A 16,340-nucleotide genomic window follows, 5' to 3' on the forward strand; every position below is an offset into this window, starting at 1 on the left:
GCTTCTTCCTCCGGCGGCGCCCGCCCGTCCCACGTTCCAGGAGCATCTTGCCGGTGGGAGGCGCGGAATTCCCTTGATCATCCTCCGGGGCTAAACGGGGAGCGTGCAGGGAAGGAGCGGGAGGGCGATTTCCCAGAGAAAGGCAGGCAGGCAAGGCAGACACCGCCCACGCCCCCCTGTACAAAGCGGCTGGAGCCACCGCCCCCTCCCCACCGAGGGGACAAAGAGCTGGATCGCCCGCTCACCGGGCGGGGGGCTTACCAGTCCGTCGGGCTGTCTTCCCCGATCACCTCCTGATAGGAGGCCAGCAGCTCCAGGCGGTTCACGCTGAAGCTCACGCCCGCCATGCCGGCGGCGACGGAAGGATGCTGCTTTCGGGGAGCGGAGAGCAGTGCCGGAGCCGCGCTCGGATTAAGACAGGCCGCCTTGCCTGCTTGCCTCGGAGACACTGCAGCAGCGGAGAGGGAGCCGGGCGGGCGAGGAGCAGAGGCTCCGCCTGTGCGCGCGCTGGGTCCTAGCGCCGGGATCGCGGGCTCCCCCGCCCGCCCCTGCCCCGTCTCTTCAGCACCAGAAACCGCCGCCTCCCGGTTTCTCCACACGTGGGTGCGCGGAATCAGCCATCTTGCAGCCTTTGAAAGCCTTGGCCAAAAGAGTCCGGCCGGCACGAGAAAGAAAGAACCTGCCTTGCCCTTCCCACCCGGCCTGCCTTCAGGTGTTAAGTTTGGGGCGTAGGAGCTGGGCGATCCCAACAGATCTGCTGTTCCTTACGCGCAGCCGCTCGGGAACGGTACACAAGAGAGAGAGCTTCACCCAGGAGCGGCACTCTGCACAGGCACTAATGGGCTGTTTTGTATAAAACAACTTTCTGGTTATGATGTATCCCACAATTGCCGGCCAGAAAGAAACTGACCGGGTAACCTCTTCCAAACTGCATTTTCTGGTCCAGATCACAGGAGTGTACAGTATAAACTCTTAAGGAAAACTGGAAACTTCTCCAGCCTTGCACTTTGTGGGGGTGTTTCCCGTTGCAAAGCCCATCGTGCACCAGGGCTGTGTGAATGGTGGTAATCATCTCCTGCACATCTGGATATCATCAGGCTGGGAAAAGATTTGAGCAGGGAAGCAGGATGATTTACACCAGAACAATTCTATCAATACAGACAAGAGCAGCTGCCTGTTGTTTTTTCTTTCTCTCTCTCCAAATGACAGATCCCTACCATGTTCTTTTGTAAAAGTTGATCACTGCTTGCTGCATTTGGAAAAGTGCGGGATGCTTACCCCCTACCAGATTTTTTTTTTCTTCCTATCACTCTTCAGCACTTCTCATAGGCATTAGATGTCTCCCTGTTTGAAAGACGTCTGCCTCCTGTTTTAGCTTGTCCAGGTCATTTTCTGGGACTGTGAAGTCAGACAAAGGCTCCTTCCCATAATGAGTGGGTGGCAGCTGGGCTGTCATGGCACCTTGCAAAATCCATCAAGTGGATGGATTTCTCTCCCTGGGCCCTGCATTTCTTTTCTGGTCACCTGGCCCATGTGGTTTCTAGTGGCAATGCAATCCAACTGAGCAGCTGTAAAGACGACCTGGACAAGGTGAAGAGTAGGGGGGAAACTAATTGTCCCTGCTTGACATTCCCACTTGCTCCATCTGTGCTTTCCAAAACCCAACAAGCAAATCTCTGTGCCTCCTCCCACCACCAATAAAACAAGTACAAAAACCTCCAGAACCAGGGTCTGCCAAACTACTATATTCAGAAATATTTATAAACCCAAAATACTACTAGTAAAGGCTGATCTAGTTAGTATTTGATTTGGGGGGGGGGGAAACCTGCACGAAATATCATGGAAGTTGAAAAATATCCTAGGAGATGGTAACGGCAAACAACTCCTGTATATTGCTGCTCCAAAAATATGTCCATATCACCCCCAGGAGTCAAATTCAATTTGAGGTGGCGTTTACTCCTTAGCAACAATTATGACTGATTGAGTTTAACATAGTTTCCATGTGTGCTAAGCTCTTGTTATCATCTATCTTACAGTCTTCTTATAGATCAACTTTCCTTGAAAAAATGACCTCAAGGCATTGATCTAGTGGGTGCTTTTGATGAGGCTTTGCTTCCTTCAAAAAATGTGCTCCGTTGAAAAGTTACCTCATTACAATAAATCTTTCATAAAAAAAATAGGATCAATAATCATCAAAGGCACAAAGGTAACATCCAACAACAAAATGACACCCAAAGCAGACACCAAAACTGAAACAATCACAGCAGGCTATATCTCTTAAGCACGGAAGTGCAGAATACACTTCTCCAGGTTATGAAGCATAATGCAATGATTCATTAAAAAGGATAAATAACTTACAAATAGAAGAATTTACAATGGGGGAATGGAGCAAAAAGAGAAGCTTTCCTCATCTCCAACCAAAGTATATGAAGTATATGATACCTCAGCAGGTGTCATGTTCCTAGGAATCCATTATAAACTTTTGACCAAGCAATATTAGCACATTTTGCTGACTCTAGTATCTTCCTTCTTTTGATCCCACTGTGGCTCTTCCCCCATTATTTTTTATGTGGCCAGCCTTTGCACTAAACAGACTTGAGGGGGGGGGGTGTTTCCTCACTCTCCAAGACTGATTATTTTTCACTGAACTATTACCAGAAGAGAAACGATCTGTCTAGTTACGATAGTAAAAGTATTCTGTCCACCTTGTTCCAGATCAGGCCACTTCCTTATGATGGAATTATTCCCAGCAGTTTATGAACTAAAATACCATCATTGCATGAAAAGATGCTTGCTAGTTGCCACTTTTCAAAATAAAATATGTGGTTCTGAGTTGCAGCAATAGTAGTTACTCTCTTTTGAAATTTCCTCCAAGTATAATTAGAGGACAAGGAACAGAAGGTAACAGCAGTGTGCTTTGAATGTTCATCGTTTGCATCTGATTTCTCTACTTCCAATGTTCTAAGTATTAGTAGGAACTCCTAAACAACTAGAGCCCACAAGAGGAAGACTTAAAAGACATATTTTATTAGGGTATCAAAGGTGGCCAGGAATCACAGACTCCTAGCTGAACAGCACAGTTCTGAGAAATACATTTAGAGCAAAACACAAATAGTAGGTCTTTGGTAGGGGTGCTTTGGGGCTGCCCCTGACCTCAGAAGCTGTGTACTACAGTATATATAAAGTTGTGTTCCTAGGTATAGAATCTCAAGTTCATCTCATGATGGAGAAGCAGTTTTTGCTGGTGTGAAGAAGCTAGATTTTGAAACTCTTCTTTCCTGTATGGTACTTTGAAGTGAGGCTTTTCTTGATCTGTGGAAACTTACAACACAATTCTTTAGATAAGCCACTCATTTTCTGTGGTAGGGGTCTCATATTTTGGTTACTAGCAAGTGGTTAGGAGGAAAAGAGATTGGGGCTTTTTGGGGGGGGTGGGGGAAGCAATTTCACTGAGCAACATAGCGGGAAATACATGCCAATGGGCAAAAGGCAGAGCCAACCTGATTACAGAAGCCCTCTGCAAATGCTTTGTCAGAGAAGGCAGGGCAGAGGATTGTTGGTAATTACATTGCAAAGGGGACAGAAAGTAATGCTAGTAAACTCTGGGGAAAAACTTGCCTTCCCCCACTTTCCCCTGGAGCTTTAATAGCAAGTTTTCACTGAGTTAAGGACTTCAAGGGAAGGCCAGCTGATGCTTCATTTGAAGCATGCTGTATCATTTGGGATCCTTTACTCGGGAGAAACTTCTTTGGCTGAAATAGGCACAAGAACTCTACAGTATCCCTAAGCTGGTGTCCTCTAGAAGTCCTGGACTTCAACTCCCCAAATGTCTAGCAATTTCAAGTTGGATGGAGTCTGCAAAAGATAAAAGCCAAATACATAGGAAGAACACCAGTTTAGGTTTAAAAAAAAAAAATACAACCGTTGTAAACCTCCCGAAAAGGACCCTGAGCGTTTTACCCTTTTCCCTCTATGGGGAAAAATGGTCAAGTGAGACCTTTGGTCTGGGGGCTCTCTCAGGACAGGAAAAGAAGGATGGGCAGAGTTTTGGGGCAGGCAGCAGCTTGAGCACATAAGGTCTCCTCTGTCTCACACGTGGGAGAAAGCATGGCTCTTGCACAGCGGCTTGTCCTTTTTGGAATAGAATGTCTTTCCTTCCAAATTGATCTGGCAGATCTGTAGGGGAAAAAAGATGTTCTCCGTGAGGTTCGCATCAGTTCCCCCTCCCCCCCCACTAATAAAGGCCTGGATAGATGACAGAAGTGAGGAAAATCAGCCTGACAAATCCTGCCTACTGCCACCCTCAAGGCACATCGCAGTTGCCCCCCCAACATTAATTATATCTGATATGTCTTCATTTCCTCCAGGAGCTCTGCAACAGCAACCCTGCAAGGTAGGCTGGCTCTACACCATTCAGTGACTTCCCGTGGCTATGGCAAGCTTTGAAAGGGTCTCTCTGTTGATCCAACATCTCAACTGCTATGCCACATTGGCTCTCCGTTCTATTGCACCAGCAGGAGACCTTCAATGCTGCAAGTGACAAAGCAAGTGAGAAAAGGGCCTGCGTAGGCACCATCCAGTAGCTCCAACCTCAATGCACAGGAAGAAGGAAGCACATCTTATGCCAGCCAGTCCTGCCCCTGGCTGGGAATAACAGCCTGCAATTATTTTATAATGCATTTCCCTGAAGTGCAGCAAAAGAAAGTAGAATAAGAAAACTCGAGAGAGAGAGAGGGAAAGAGGGAAGGAACTGTCTTACCGCACAAACAAAGCAAGTGTCGTGCCAGCTGAAGCCCAGGGCCTCAAGGAAACGATCGCCAGCGTCTATTTTGAAATCACAGCCACGGCACTTAGTCCCAAACATCTTGTCATAATCTTGCACAAAGGGGAGAAACGACGTTATTCCTGAGCCAGCATTTTCAAACACAATACTGTATTGTATACACTTTGGGGAAAAAGGGGCTTTGCTTGCATAACATGCATTTCCTATGGAGTAGAAGATGGCTTGGTGGGAAGGCCAGGCCTCCCCACAGCACCCATATATTATAACTTTTATTTTGCTTGAGCATCAAAACTCTCCATGTTTCCTGACTGGGAGTCCTTCTCAGCCTAGGGGAGATTCTGAAAATTCATCCCAGGATCTTCTGCCACTGCTTTTCTAATCTGTTATTAACACAGCAACTCTTAAAAATAATTGAGGGATCCCATGGTTTATTGTTCAGGGTTAACTTTCCAGGGGCTGAGAGCCTCAAGTACACCACCAGCTTTACTTAACATCTTTTCGTCCGATCTACAAATCTTCTATTTCTGTTCTGGGTTTCCTTCTGACCTCCCCCGCAACCCTCAGCTCCATCTCTCTGCTGTTATTAAGCTAAGCTTACGGCCCGACACAACTGTGCTGCTGCTTGTTGGGCTAGAGATGGCTGACAATCCTCACGCTCGAGTCCAGCAAGGCTACACACATGCTGTTAAGAACCCTGTGCACCGTCCCCACCCGTTTTCTGATGAAAGGCAGCTGCTTGTTCATCTGGGAGAATACCAGATCTGTCCACTATTTCGTTAGTGAAATCACATCCCTCTTCCCCCCGCAATTTCCTAATGGAATATTCCAGAGGAGTATTGTTCAGACCCGGAATGAAAGGAGGGGGAGGAACAACAATTCCCAGCATGCTTGTTGGCATTCTATGTGATGCAGGTACTAATATACCATCTCCATAGTAACCTAGCAGAACTGGAACTGCCCAGCAACCATCAACAAAAGGTGATCAAACCGGAGGCAGAGGAAAATTGCACAGCAAGTATTTTATTTTGCAAATTCTTCCTGCTGCCCGGGGTAGAAAATCCAGGGCTAGCAATACATTGCATGATGGATGTTTTGCTCAAGGCTTTCCTTTTTGGTACAAGGAACTCTGATGCTACCGGGACCAATCAGGGTACATTCCATCTCATCAGGCTGGAACAGCAGCTAAGGGCTTTCAGAAAGCTTGAAACCCGGAGCCATCCCTCAATTATCCGGTATGCAGTACCTCTCTCACAGTAGGGCTGCCCCTCTTCTATGTAGAAAGCACGATTGCGGATGGGTGTTCTGCAGGCAGCACAGACAAAGCACTGGACATGCCAGGTCATCTTCAGAGCATGCATAATCTCCTAAAGCAATACAGGAATGTGAGTCACTCCACTGAATGGATGCATTTTCTTGGCCAATATGACAAGATAATAGGGGGAAGAGCTTTATGGAGCCCTTAGCATTGAACATGCTGTACAGCCATCATCTTGATAATCTTTGGCCAGGATGTGCTCACATTAAGAATCTGGAGAAGGAAGAGGCTGGAGTAGACAGGAAATGGATAAACATTCCTGGAGAAAGACAGACCAGGAAGTTCTAGCTTATAGCTCTTAATCTTCAACCGATCAGCACCCACTTCTATTCCAGGTCTGAATGAGGCCCTTGATGAAACAAGCATATTACTATCTCCTAAGGCATGAACCACCCTTCAGCACGTGATGGAAGAAAACGTTAGCCATCACTGCCCTAGCTGTTTCTGGGCTTCAGCTCTCCTTGGCTTAGCCAGACCGGTTAAAAAACTGGAAGGAGGAGAACTTTAAGTCAGGAACAGCTAGAGGGTTAAAAGTCAACCAGGCTTTCCTCAATGTTCCTAACTTCCAATATACCCGAGGCTGTAACCTGCTACCCTGAAGGCCACGTTTCACCTGAACTTACCCCTGTAATCTTCTTCTTGCACTTGGCACAATTGGGGGCGTAGCGCATGTCGTAACACTTGGGGCAAAAGATGGAGCCCTTTTCTTCAAAAAAGCCACCCTCATCAAGCACCTTCCTGCATTGTGAGCAGGTGAACTCTTCTGGGTGGTAGTAGCGTCCCAGAGCCATCAGGTAGCGCCCCCTGTTGGAAAGCAAAGAGAAAGGGTGAGCGGGGGATTGGTGCAGGAAATCTCTTCGGTTGGAAAGGCAGGCTCTCTCTCCCACCAGCCTGCATTACGCCCATTGCAGGAAGCCAAAAAGCACCCTTCTGAGACTCCTGTTCACTTCACACATATTCAATCCTCATTAGCAAAGGCAGCTCATACATTTGTCTCCTCAATCAAGTAATGAGGGAGAAAAGAGAGGAATAGCAGGGGCCCCGCAAGATGTTGCTAAAGTACAACCGACAGCATTTCTAAACTGCTGGCCATGTTGGCTGGGTTGCTGGAGCTATAATACAGCAGCGGAGGGAGACCACAATGAGTTCCCCACCCTAGACAAAAAAAGAACACCTCACTGGCTTACCTGATGATTTTGTTGCACTGATAGCAGACGGGCGTTTTGCTGGCACTCTCCGGGGCTTGCTGTGCAGCCTGGACAATAGAGTTGCGGTTCTGCACAGGCGTTGGGGTGGCCGGCTGGCTGTGCGTGCTCAGCACAGTGCTAGTTTTATCTGGTGCATATCGCTCAGCGAAGGAAGGATCCACAGCCCACGGTGGGCGACTGGAAGGGCCTGTGATAGGTGCAGGTTTTGGAGCAGTAGAGCCTGGAGGAAATTACACAAGGTATCTGGCACTGCACGTTTATGCGGTGTTTGGGGGATCCAGAAAGTGCACAGCTCGTGCTCCGATTCTCTGTGGGTCACTGGGAATACCTTACCCTAGGTTTTTCTTAAGGGAAAGAATAAATCTGCTTCTAATCTATGCACGCACAAAGGACAATTTAAAATTAGCTCACTGAGTTGAAAGCTGTAGCAGCTTCCACAACCAGGAAAGAGACCATTCCTTTGAGGTTTCCCCTGCTTCCCCCCCCCACCCCCCAACTTTCCTGCTAAAGGACCACCACTCCAGCTGCCTTTCTCCCTAGCATGCACAGGGCTCCTGCTTACCATATCCAGGCTCCACTGTCAAGGCTGGTGCAGAAGGCAGATCTGGTATGGAGACCTGGCTACAAAATAAGCAATTAGTTCCAAATAACCGGGCCTTTTACCTTATATCCAAGCAGCGGCTGGCCCTTCGCATACATTTATAACAGAGGAGAGAACCCAAACTAAATTCTTGGGCTTGGAGGCCCCTTTCCCCCTCCCCAGGCAAGAATTAAGACCAGGGCAAGGAGGCCATAGGCCGAGTTCTCTGTGTAGCAGTGACCCCTATTGGCTGGTTTGGTTTCCCAACACAGGGTGGAGTTAAAGGAAGGGGAGTTCATGAAACTAAGCATCAAGTGTCGGTCCTGAGCCCAGAAAGCCCAAAGCTGGCTGAGAAGAAAAGTATTCTTCCAACTTAGGTGGAAAGGTGGCCTCTCTCTCTCTTTTGCCTTCCACAGGGCCAAAGAAAAATCCAATTTAACTAGCCTCAAAAGAAGGCTTAAAGAGCTACTGTAGAGAGCACGGAGGACAGGGACTGTTGTTTGCAAACACGCCCAGAAGAAAGAACATTTATTCCTCTGAATAGTTTCCCTTCCTAAAAAAGAGACATGGGAAACAACAGTCCACTCTCCTCCAAGCCCACCACGTTCCTCCAGGCCAGTCAAGATTGAGTCAAAGGCTGCAGGAGGAGCTGTGTGTCTGCATGCTTACAAAGAAAACCTCGATGAAATAGTTGTTCTGTTGTGGCAGTTGTTGAGGTAATCGTTGTTGGGGCAGTTCCCGAATCATTAAATAATGGTATAGAAACAATGCCTGGTATTAATGTTATATAAGAGCAAATTCTGGTAAGGCTCCCAGTAGGACTATACCACCCAGGAGAGTTAGCAGAATTGAAGATCCTGATCAAAACAAGGCACAGAATGTCATCCGGGACCTCTGACTGAAGGCATTTGAGACAAAATTGTTTCAGTGCCAGAACTGTTTTGGAGTTGGCAACATACACTTAAGCTGTGTGTCTAGTGTAGCTGTCAGGAGGCAGCTTTTCTTTTAAACAACAACAACAACAACCAAACTTTGCTTGAAAGCATCCCCAGAACACTCCATTTTTTTCTGAATGACACTGAAGTAAATTCTTTAACATTTTAAGAAAATTAGCCAGCCCAGCTCTTCCTGTCCTCATCTCTCTGATGATTACATGCTTTTTGGAATATCTGATAAAGTATGTTGGAAGGATGGAGGTGGGGAATGTGGGGGATGCTTGGGTACCAACGCTAGCTTCGAGCTGTTTTCACACACAACTCTAGTCAGGGATGTTTCAATGGGAACATAATATGCCCATCCCAAACCAACTGGGTAAATAGGACCATATTAGATTTCCCCAGATGTCCAGGTCTTGTGCTTGCAAAAGGACATCAGGGCTTATCCGTAGATCATTGAATAGAAAATAAATTATCGGTGCAGAGCTTACAGGGACATTTCAAGGCCAAATACTACCGCAGGGAGCTCTATGGCAGGGAAGAGGTGAAAAAAATCAAGTGGCAGTTTAGTTTGTGTGATGAATCGCAGAGGAAGCCACCTCAGCCCTGGAGTCAGCCTTTTCCAGCAGATGATCCAGGAAGAAGAGAGAAAGATGCTACCTGCGCTTCAGCAGAAAATGCTGCCAGCCAGGAGCAGAGGACCTGCGCTGGAGGCAGAAGCTCACTGAAAACAGAAAGATGGAAGAACTGAACAAATATATGGAGCTTGTCAGATGAAGTAAAGAGGCAGAGAACACAGAATAAAACACAGACATCCCAGGATGTTCGCCAATTCTTTCTTTTCCTTGCCTCAGATACCTAGTTGGGGTGAGCCGAAAGAAAACACCCCCTCAGGGCGCAAGCACACCGCACCCTCCCCAGTCCATCCCAGGCAAGAACAACGGTAGTATTTAATTTTATCTGTATTCTACCATTCTGAGCGCAAGCGATGGACCGTAGATCTGAAAATGATCACACACCCCTTTAAAACACACAGGAAACGTTTCTTCACACCAGAGACTGTCATGTTTGGGGAATCTCACGTATTTGTATCACCAGGCAGGAAACAGAGGGTTTCTCTTTCTCTTTCTCTCTCTCTCTCTCTCTCTTCTCTCTCTCTCTGTCTCTCTTATTCTCTCTCTCTCTCTCTCTCTCTCTCTTTCTTTCCTTCCTTCCTTCTTTCTTTCTTTTTCTCTCTCTCTCTCTCTCTCTCTCTCTCTCTCTCTCTCCCTCCCTCCCTCCCTCCCTCTCTCTTAACACAGATTGTTCCTCCCACTTAAGATCCCCCACCTGCAGTGAAAAGTGGTACAGCTCAGCAAGATCCGCACCACATCCTCCAAGGCTGAAAAGAACAATGGAATGCTGGCACATTACAGAGGCCATGCGGTGGGTTTGTTCTGCTCTAGATCAAGGGACTTTGGACTTTTAAAAAAACAACAACCTTCTGTGCATTTTTAGCTCTAGTCCACTCATACAATGATTTGCCCAAAAGGTATTTTTTGTATCTGTGCCCCATGACAAGAACAGAATCCTAGAAAACAGTGCACTGAGGAAAAAGAATAGAAGGAAGCTTCATATTGCTGATAGGCTTCTGCTCCCAAAGGTGTCAAGATAAAACAGCACCTGAAAATATTGGTTTTGCATGCGTGTGTAATAATTTCTAAAGACTCACAGCTATTAGCATCACAGCAAAAAACAGACAAAACAATAAAATATCCACAGTAAATAAGTGTGTGTGTGTGTGTGTGTGTGTATGCAGGTCTTGGCGTGTTCGGGTCTTCTCCTGTGTAAGATTGAGAGCATCTTGGCAACATTTTGATGAGGTCCCACTCGCCATCTTCAGGTTGGTGCTTTCGGCTTCGTGTTTGGGCGAGCAAAGCGTGATCGGAACTGCCGTCTCCCTACATATACTGGTGGGGAGTATATACAGGGAGACGGCAGCTCTGATCACACTTTGCTCGCCCAAACATGAAGCCGAAAGCACCAGCCTGAAGATGGCGAGTGGGACCCCGTCGAAACATTGCCAAGATGCTCTCAATCTTATACAGGAAAAGACAAACACGCCAAGACCTGCATACCTGTACCGTGAAAATCTACAAAAACAAATTATATATATATATATATATATATATATATATATATATATATATATATATATATATATATATATATATATATATATATATACACACACACACACACACACACACACACACACACACACACATATATTTGTTTTCAGTCAGACAAACTGAAACAACTGTAAAAGTCTGACTCACAGACGAACACAATACAGAAGCCTGATGATGGCAGATGAGATTCTGCAGAAACGTTGCTACAACTTTAAAAGCACAACTATAATGACGTGGGAAAATACCCGAACAAAGCTGAATAACATACATACATACATACATACATACATACATACATACACACACACACACACACACACACACAGAGAGAGAGAGAGAGAGAGAGAACGAGGAAAGAAACAGTAATCAAGTCATAAACAACAGTCTAGAAAAGCTCTACTTTCATTAATTTATGGAAAGCTACCACATACAGAATTAATCTAGAATAATACAGACTACTTGTACAATTACTAAGAAGTGTCTCCTGGGCTTCACCTCACAAATAGAGGATGCTATCAACATATTTCCCCCAGGATAGATGTATTAGATGGGTCAATTCTAGTTGGAGAAAATGGTTTTGCAAGATACCAAATTGGCAAACTATTAAAATATTTTACAATATAGTAGGTTAAAACCAACAGTTTGTCCTACAGGTATAATATACTCATGGCAAAAAAAAAAAAAAAAAATCACCGACAGCAAATGGACCACTGTGTTTCAAACTAATTGCAGTTACTGAGTGGTCCACAAAAGCAATCCATGTGGGTCACATTGGCGTATTCCAAGCAACCACTAACGAGGGCCTGAGTCTCCATTATGGCCACACTCTAGTTAAGGTTACGATTGACATACTAAATGAAGCTAGACAAAGGCCCTCCTAACCACAGCTAACTACATCTGCCCATCTCCAGCAGCAGCCATGAGTCCAGGAGGATTCCATGTTACAGATCATCTCCTTCAAGCATAGTGCTCCCCCCAGGAAAACACTGGAACCAACAGAGAACCTCAGTGAACAAACAGCAACTTCACAAGTGAATTCATCTTTAACCTTCTGTTTTATTCTAGGCAGAACCCCAATACCTCCAGACATCAGGACAAGACTTCAGTGGCATTTCAGGGTGGTAATGCACAATTAAGTACCAACTGCATATTAATATCTCATCCCTGATTACCTTTTCCAGCAGCTTTATCTAGAAGCTAAAAGTCAGACTGGAGAATACTAAATCTTGTGCCACCCCATGATTATTGACCCAAACTGTTCTCTTAATGTCAACCAACTGGAACTGAGGAAGAAACAGTACCATTATAAACAGTGCTTCTAGTCCCCATAATTAAGGTTCCTAAAGGCCACAGAAAAGTCTAAAGGATGCACAACTTCTGTGCAAATCTCAATAAAATCATCAGTTTGAGTGGCCAACTCCATCTCTGTCCTATGCTCAAAACTTAACTTTAACTGAAATACATTCAAATAATCTGCTTCTTCTAGACTGCTCTTCAACAAATCCTTGATAAACTTCTTCCCAGTGAGCTGGACTAGAACAGATAAACAAGCACCCAAAAGTACGAGAACATGAGACTTACTATGGAAAGACCAAGAAGCCATTACAACAGAATTCCAGCAATTGCTGGGTGTTTAATGCAATTTCTACTTGTAGTCCAATCAATATTTAAATTCTTCCATCTCTCTCCCACCTGCTCAGTGTACATGCCTGCAAGTGGCTCTCTTTTGGGTGGAGTGGGAAGTTTCCATTTGATCCATGTTTTGGTAGCAGCCAAATGTGGCATCAACTTGTTTGTTTTTAATTGTGTGAGAACTGTTCCCACCCACCCACCCACCCAAAAAACGTTCCCTAAAAGGAGGTGTCGAATAGCTGTCAAAAATAACCAGATGCTCCACCAAAGAGAGGCTCCACCAAAGCCTCCTTCAAGACTGCTGGCGTTGTCATCTTCCAAATCCCACCAGTTGTGCCCACACCAATATCTTGCAAAGCAAGTAAGGGCATGAGTATAGCCACGGTGTATCCAGAGACTACATCATCAGAGTCTACAGGCCAAGAGGATAATATGGTAATGGACATCACCCATAAAGAGTCAAAACTTCAGCAACTCTGAGTAAATATATCAGAAAATGCTGTGTGGAACAGTTGCAATGGCTAGGAGGGAACTACACCTACTCATGGTCGCCAAAACAGACCTAGACATACTAAATGAAGCTGCTAATCAACAGCCCACCAATGCCAATTTGGTCTAGTGCAGGGGTGTCAAATTCGATTTCATTGAGGGCCGCATCAGGGTTGTGTTTTACTCAGGGGGACCAGGGGAGGCATGGCCGGGGTGGGCGTGGCCGGCATGGCCAGGGTTGTCATGGCCGGCTCGATGTCACTCATGTTGGGGGTGCCTGTGGGGGCCTAAGTGCTCTGTCTGCAAAAATGGGCTCCCAAGCACCATTTTCAGCTGCAACAACCTCCTGCAACCCTCTGCCAGAGAAAATGGAGCTCACGAGGGCCACATGCAGCCCTCCAAAGCTCCATTCTCACTGACAGAGGCACTGTGGGCCGGTCCTTTGCTGTTTCCAGGCTGGCCCCATAGGCCAGATCTAAGCACCCCGTGGATCGAATCTGAGCCCCAGGCCTTGAGTTTGACACCCCTGGTCTAGTGATAAAGGCATCCAGCTAAAAAACAGAGACTGTGAGTTTTAGACACCACCACCCCCCATTAGCCATGAAAGACAGCTGGGTGCCTTAGGCAAGTCATTCACACACTCTCCTTAACTCAGCTTTTTCCTCACAGGGTTGTGGTTGTGAGAAAATAGGAAGAGGAAAGTGCACACCTTCACCACCTTGAACTATTTGTAAAAATAATAAAGGTGGGATATAAACAGGCAAATATGCAACAATGGAGAACTGCACTTTTTTACCACCATGATAAAGGTTTGAGTTTGAGCTCCCACCGATACTCAGGTTGAGTCCTTGTTTTCTCCATCAACGCTCCAAGTGTCACATTTTCTGCTTCACCTCTCCCAGAGATCCTCAATAATCTAAGATGTACTCTAGGAGTAGCGAATGCAATCTTGTCAAGAGCCTGTATCACCTTCTGATGCCAGAGGTCAACCTGGCAATAAATGAAACTGCCTATCAGGTGCAGAGAAATTTCTCAAGTACCTCCCAGAAACCCGCCTTGAACAGACCATTCTAATAAGTTACATAGTCCGCAGAAGTCCTCAGTGGCAGGACATCTCAAATGGACCAGGAAACGATCTGATCACAACAAAGAGATAGATATGCCCTTCACATCTGGATCGCAGCCCTACCATTGTGAAGAAAATTAATGTTCAATACAGGCCAATCTGCAGGCATAGGAACATAGATGGTTTGGGACAAGCCTGTGGTTGCCAGTTGCCATGGAGGCCATCAATCCTCTAGTTCTTCCAGACCTAACCCTCAGGGCATGGAGAGGGATGTCAACCAGCACCCCAAAAGTAAGAAAACTCCAAGCTTACAAGGGAACAGAGACTACTTTCCCAACTGCATCCTAAGTGACCTTTCAGATGACACATAGGCTGACACTCCACTGAAGAACAATTCCTCACCCACAGCTTGGCTCAGTTCACCAGTGACTCAGCATCTCCAGTTTCGGTGGCCTATACAATAATAAACAGGCTGGAGCCAGATATGAGAATAGAAGCATTTATTTTTACTACAAAATGGAAAGTAGTAAGTGAGTCTCCATCTAGACTGCAAAGTCTTAACTACATTCCAGGCACTCAAGGCTGGGCAATTATAGTACTGTACAGATAACAGTTGAATTCTGCATCATGCATGTAGATCAAACATGGATAAAACTCTCCCAACGGCAGAGTTGTAGCCAACAGAGGAGCATGTGAACTGCCCTCCATGGGGGAAAAGGACATTCTAGATGCAGAAGGAGATACAGAGCAATTCACACACACACCCCTTCCTGAGTCTGCTCTGATCCCAATAAGAGCATCTGCATCGCGCTTCTCAAACATGGTTGTCTTTAAGGCGCCTTGGTGTATAGATCAAGTGCAAAATAGACATCTCCAATCAAAGGGTGGGCGGCAAGGTAGTTTTGCAATCTCTCAAGATCTCATTGGCCAACCCAGAGAGGAATGTCTGTCCTTCCCTGAAGGTAGCAAACACAAACCAACACTCATCACCAAAGGAGGAAGGAGAGGAAAAGGATAGCCATAGCAGGGTGGAAGACCATTTTCTCTAACAGTTGTGGAGAGGGAGAAGGGGGTTTCTTCATTTCCAGTCCAGTGCTGAGAAACTGTATCAGAAAGTGACCAGGGTAGACAGTACTGTACAGCCCTTGCTGTTCCAAGAGTCTATGCCGCCCAAGGAGATTTTTGGAACTGGTTAAACTGAGAACGACGGTGTCTGTGCGGGTATTAGAGACTAAGACTAAGGGTTCAAACCCCAATTCTTACACGAGTCACGCTGCGTTTCCTTGGGCCAGTCATTCTTCCTGCACCTAGCTCAAAGGACTGCATTGTGAGGAAAGGCAGAGAGCCATGCATGCAATCTTACATTCCTTGGAAGGAGGCTAGTTTATAAATGTCATAAATAGAACCCAAACAAATGGTTCTAACAATGCCATCTTTTCCTGTAATGCTTATCCAGGATGGAAAACTCTTGACAGTTCATAAAAACAAAGGCCAGCCTGAGAAAGCCAGAAGATCTTCCATGAGTAGAATATGCCAGCTGTATATGAGTACATGCTGTTTCTTTACTTAGGAATTAATTCCCACTTCAGTGGAAATGGCTTCCTTGTTCCAGAACATTTCTTTAAGGTGGGGAAACTAATCCTCCTTTCCAATGGTAAGGCTGGATCCTAAAGTTTCTTTCCACAGAGGACAGGAAGTGAGGCATGGAATTCAAAGTGTGAGTCCATAAAACAAAAGTCTCCCGCTTATTTCTAGTTCCTAACTAAGCAATTCTCCAGCACGGATTCAATCATTACATTCCAGGAGTTGTGGGGACTTCCTATTTTCAAGTTACACTCAACAGCCAGAAGGAAACAGACAGAAAAGTTGCCCTCCCTACATAACATCTGCACTGCATACAATCAACAGGAGGGTCGTCGAGTCAGAAAGAGCAAGGCGGGATCAGTCTACAAATCCTAGGAGAGCACATTCAGAGAGGTAGCCGATCGCTGGTGGTGCCAGTCGCGCAGGTGAGTGTAACGGGGGCTCCGGAGATCCAGGACAAACTTTTCTCTAGAAAAAGAAAATGAAAGGGAAGGCAGACAGTGGAGAGGAAACAGTAATGTTGGGGGAGGGGAAAGAGAGAGAGAGAGAGACAGAGAGAGAGAGAGAGAGAGACAGA

At 46.0% G+C, this 16,340-nt stretch overlaps 2 protein-coding genes across 6 annotated transcripts in view; both read right to left on the minus strand.

Annotated features, from left to right (window-relative positions):
- The window catches only part of DBN1 (drebrin 1), a 50,067-nt gene extending 49,548 nt beyond the window's left edge, over positions 1-519 (minus strand). The window contains 1 exon segment of the mRNA XM_087955070.1: positions 262-519. Within this exon segment, the coding sequence (XP_087811196.1) occupies positions 262-347 (86 nt within the window). The 5' untranslated portion in view covers positions 348-519.
- A 2,487-nt stretch (positions 520-3,006) lies between these two features.
- The window catches only part of PDLIM7 (PDZ and LIM domain 7), a 57,574-nt gene continuing 44,240 nt past the window's right edge, over positions 3,007-16,340 (minus strand). For 3 of the 5 annotated variants that reach the window (XM_026673387.2, XM_087955072.1, XM_087955073.1), the window contains 6 exons: positions 7,869-7,927; positions 7,286-7,526; positions 6,722-6,902; positions 6,027-6,147; positions 4,760-4,875; positions 3,007-4,176 (listed from right to left, as the gene is read on the minus strand). In XM_026673387.2, the coding sequence (XP_026529172.1) occupies positions 4,090-4,176; positions 4,760-4,875; positions 6,027-6,147; positions 6,722-6,902; positions 7,286-7,526; positions 7,869-7,927 (805 nt within the window). In that variant the 3' untranslated portion in view covers positions 3,007-4,089. Of the gene's footprint in view, positions 4,177-4,759; positions 4,876-6,026; positions 6,148-6,721; positions 6,903-7,285; positions 7,527-7,868; positions 7,928-14,664; positions 16,232-16,340 lie in introns of those variants that run through there. The other 2 variants (XM_087955075.1, XM_087955074.1) reach the window with 2 other exon arrangements.

This window comes from Notechis scutatus, chromosome 2 (assembly GCF_049901735.1).
Source record: "Notechis scutatus isolate UNSWTSFEM ecotype Mainland chromosome 2, rNotScu1.2, whole genome shotgun sequence".
Classification (NCBI taxonomy): Eukaryota; Metazoa; Chordata; class Lepidosauria; order Squamata; family Elapidae; genus Notechis; species Notechis scutatus.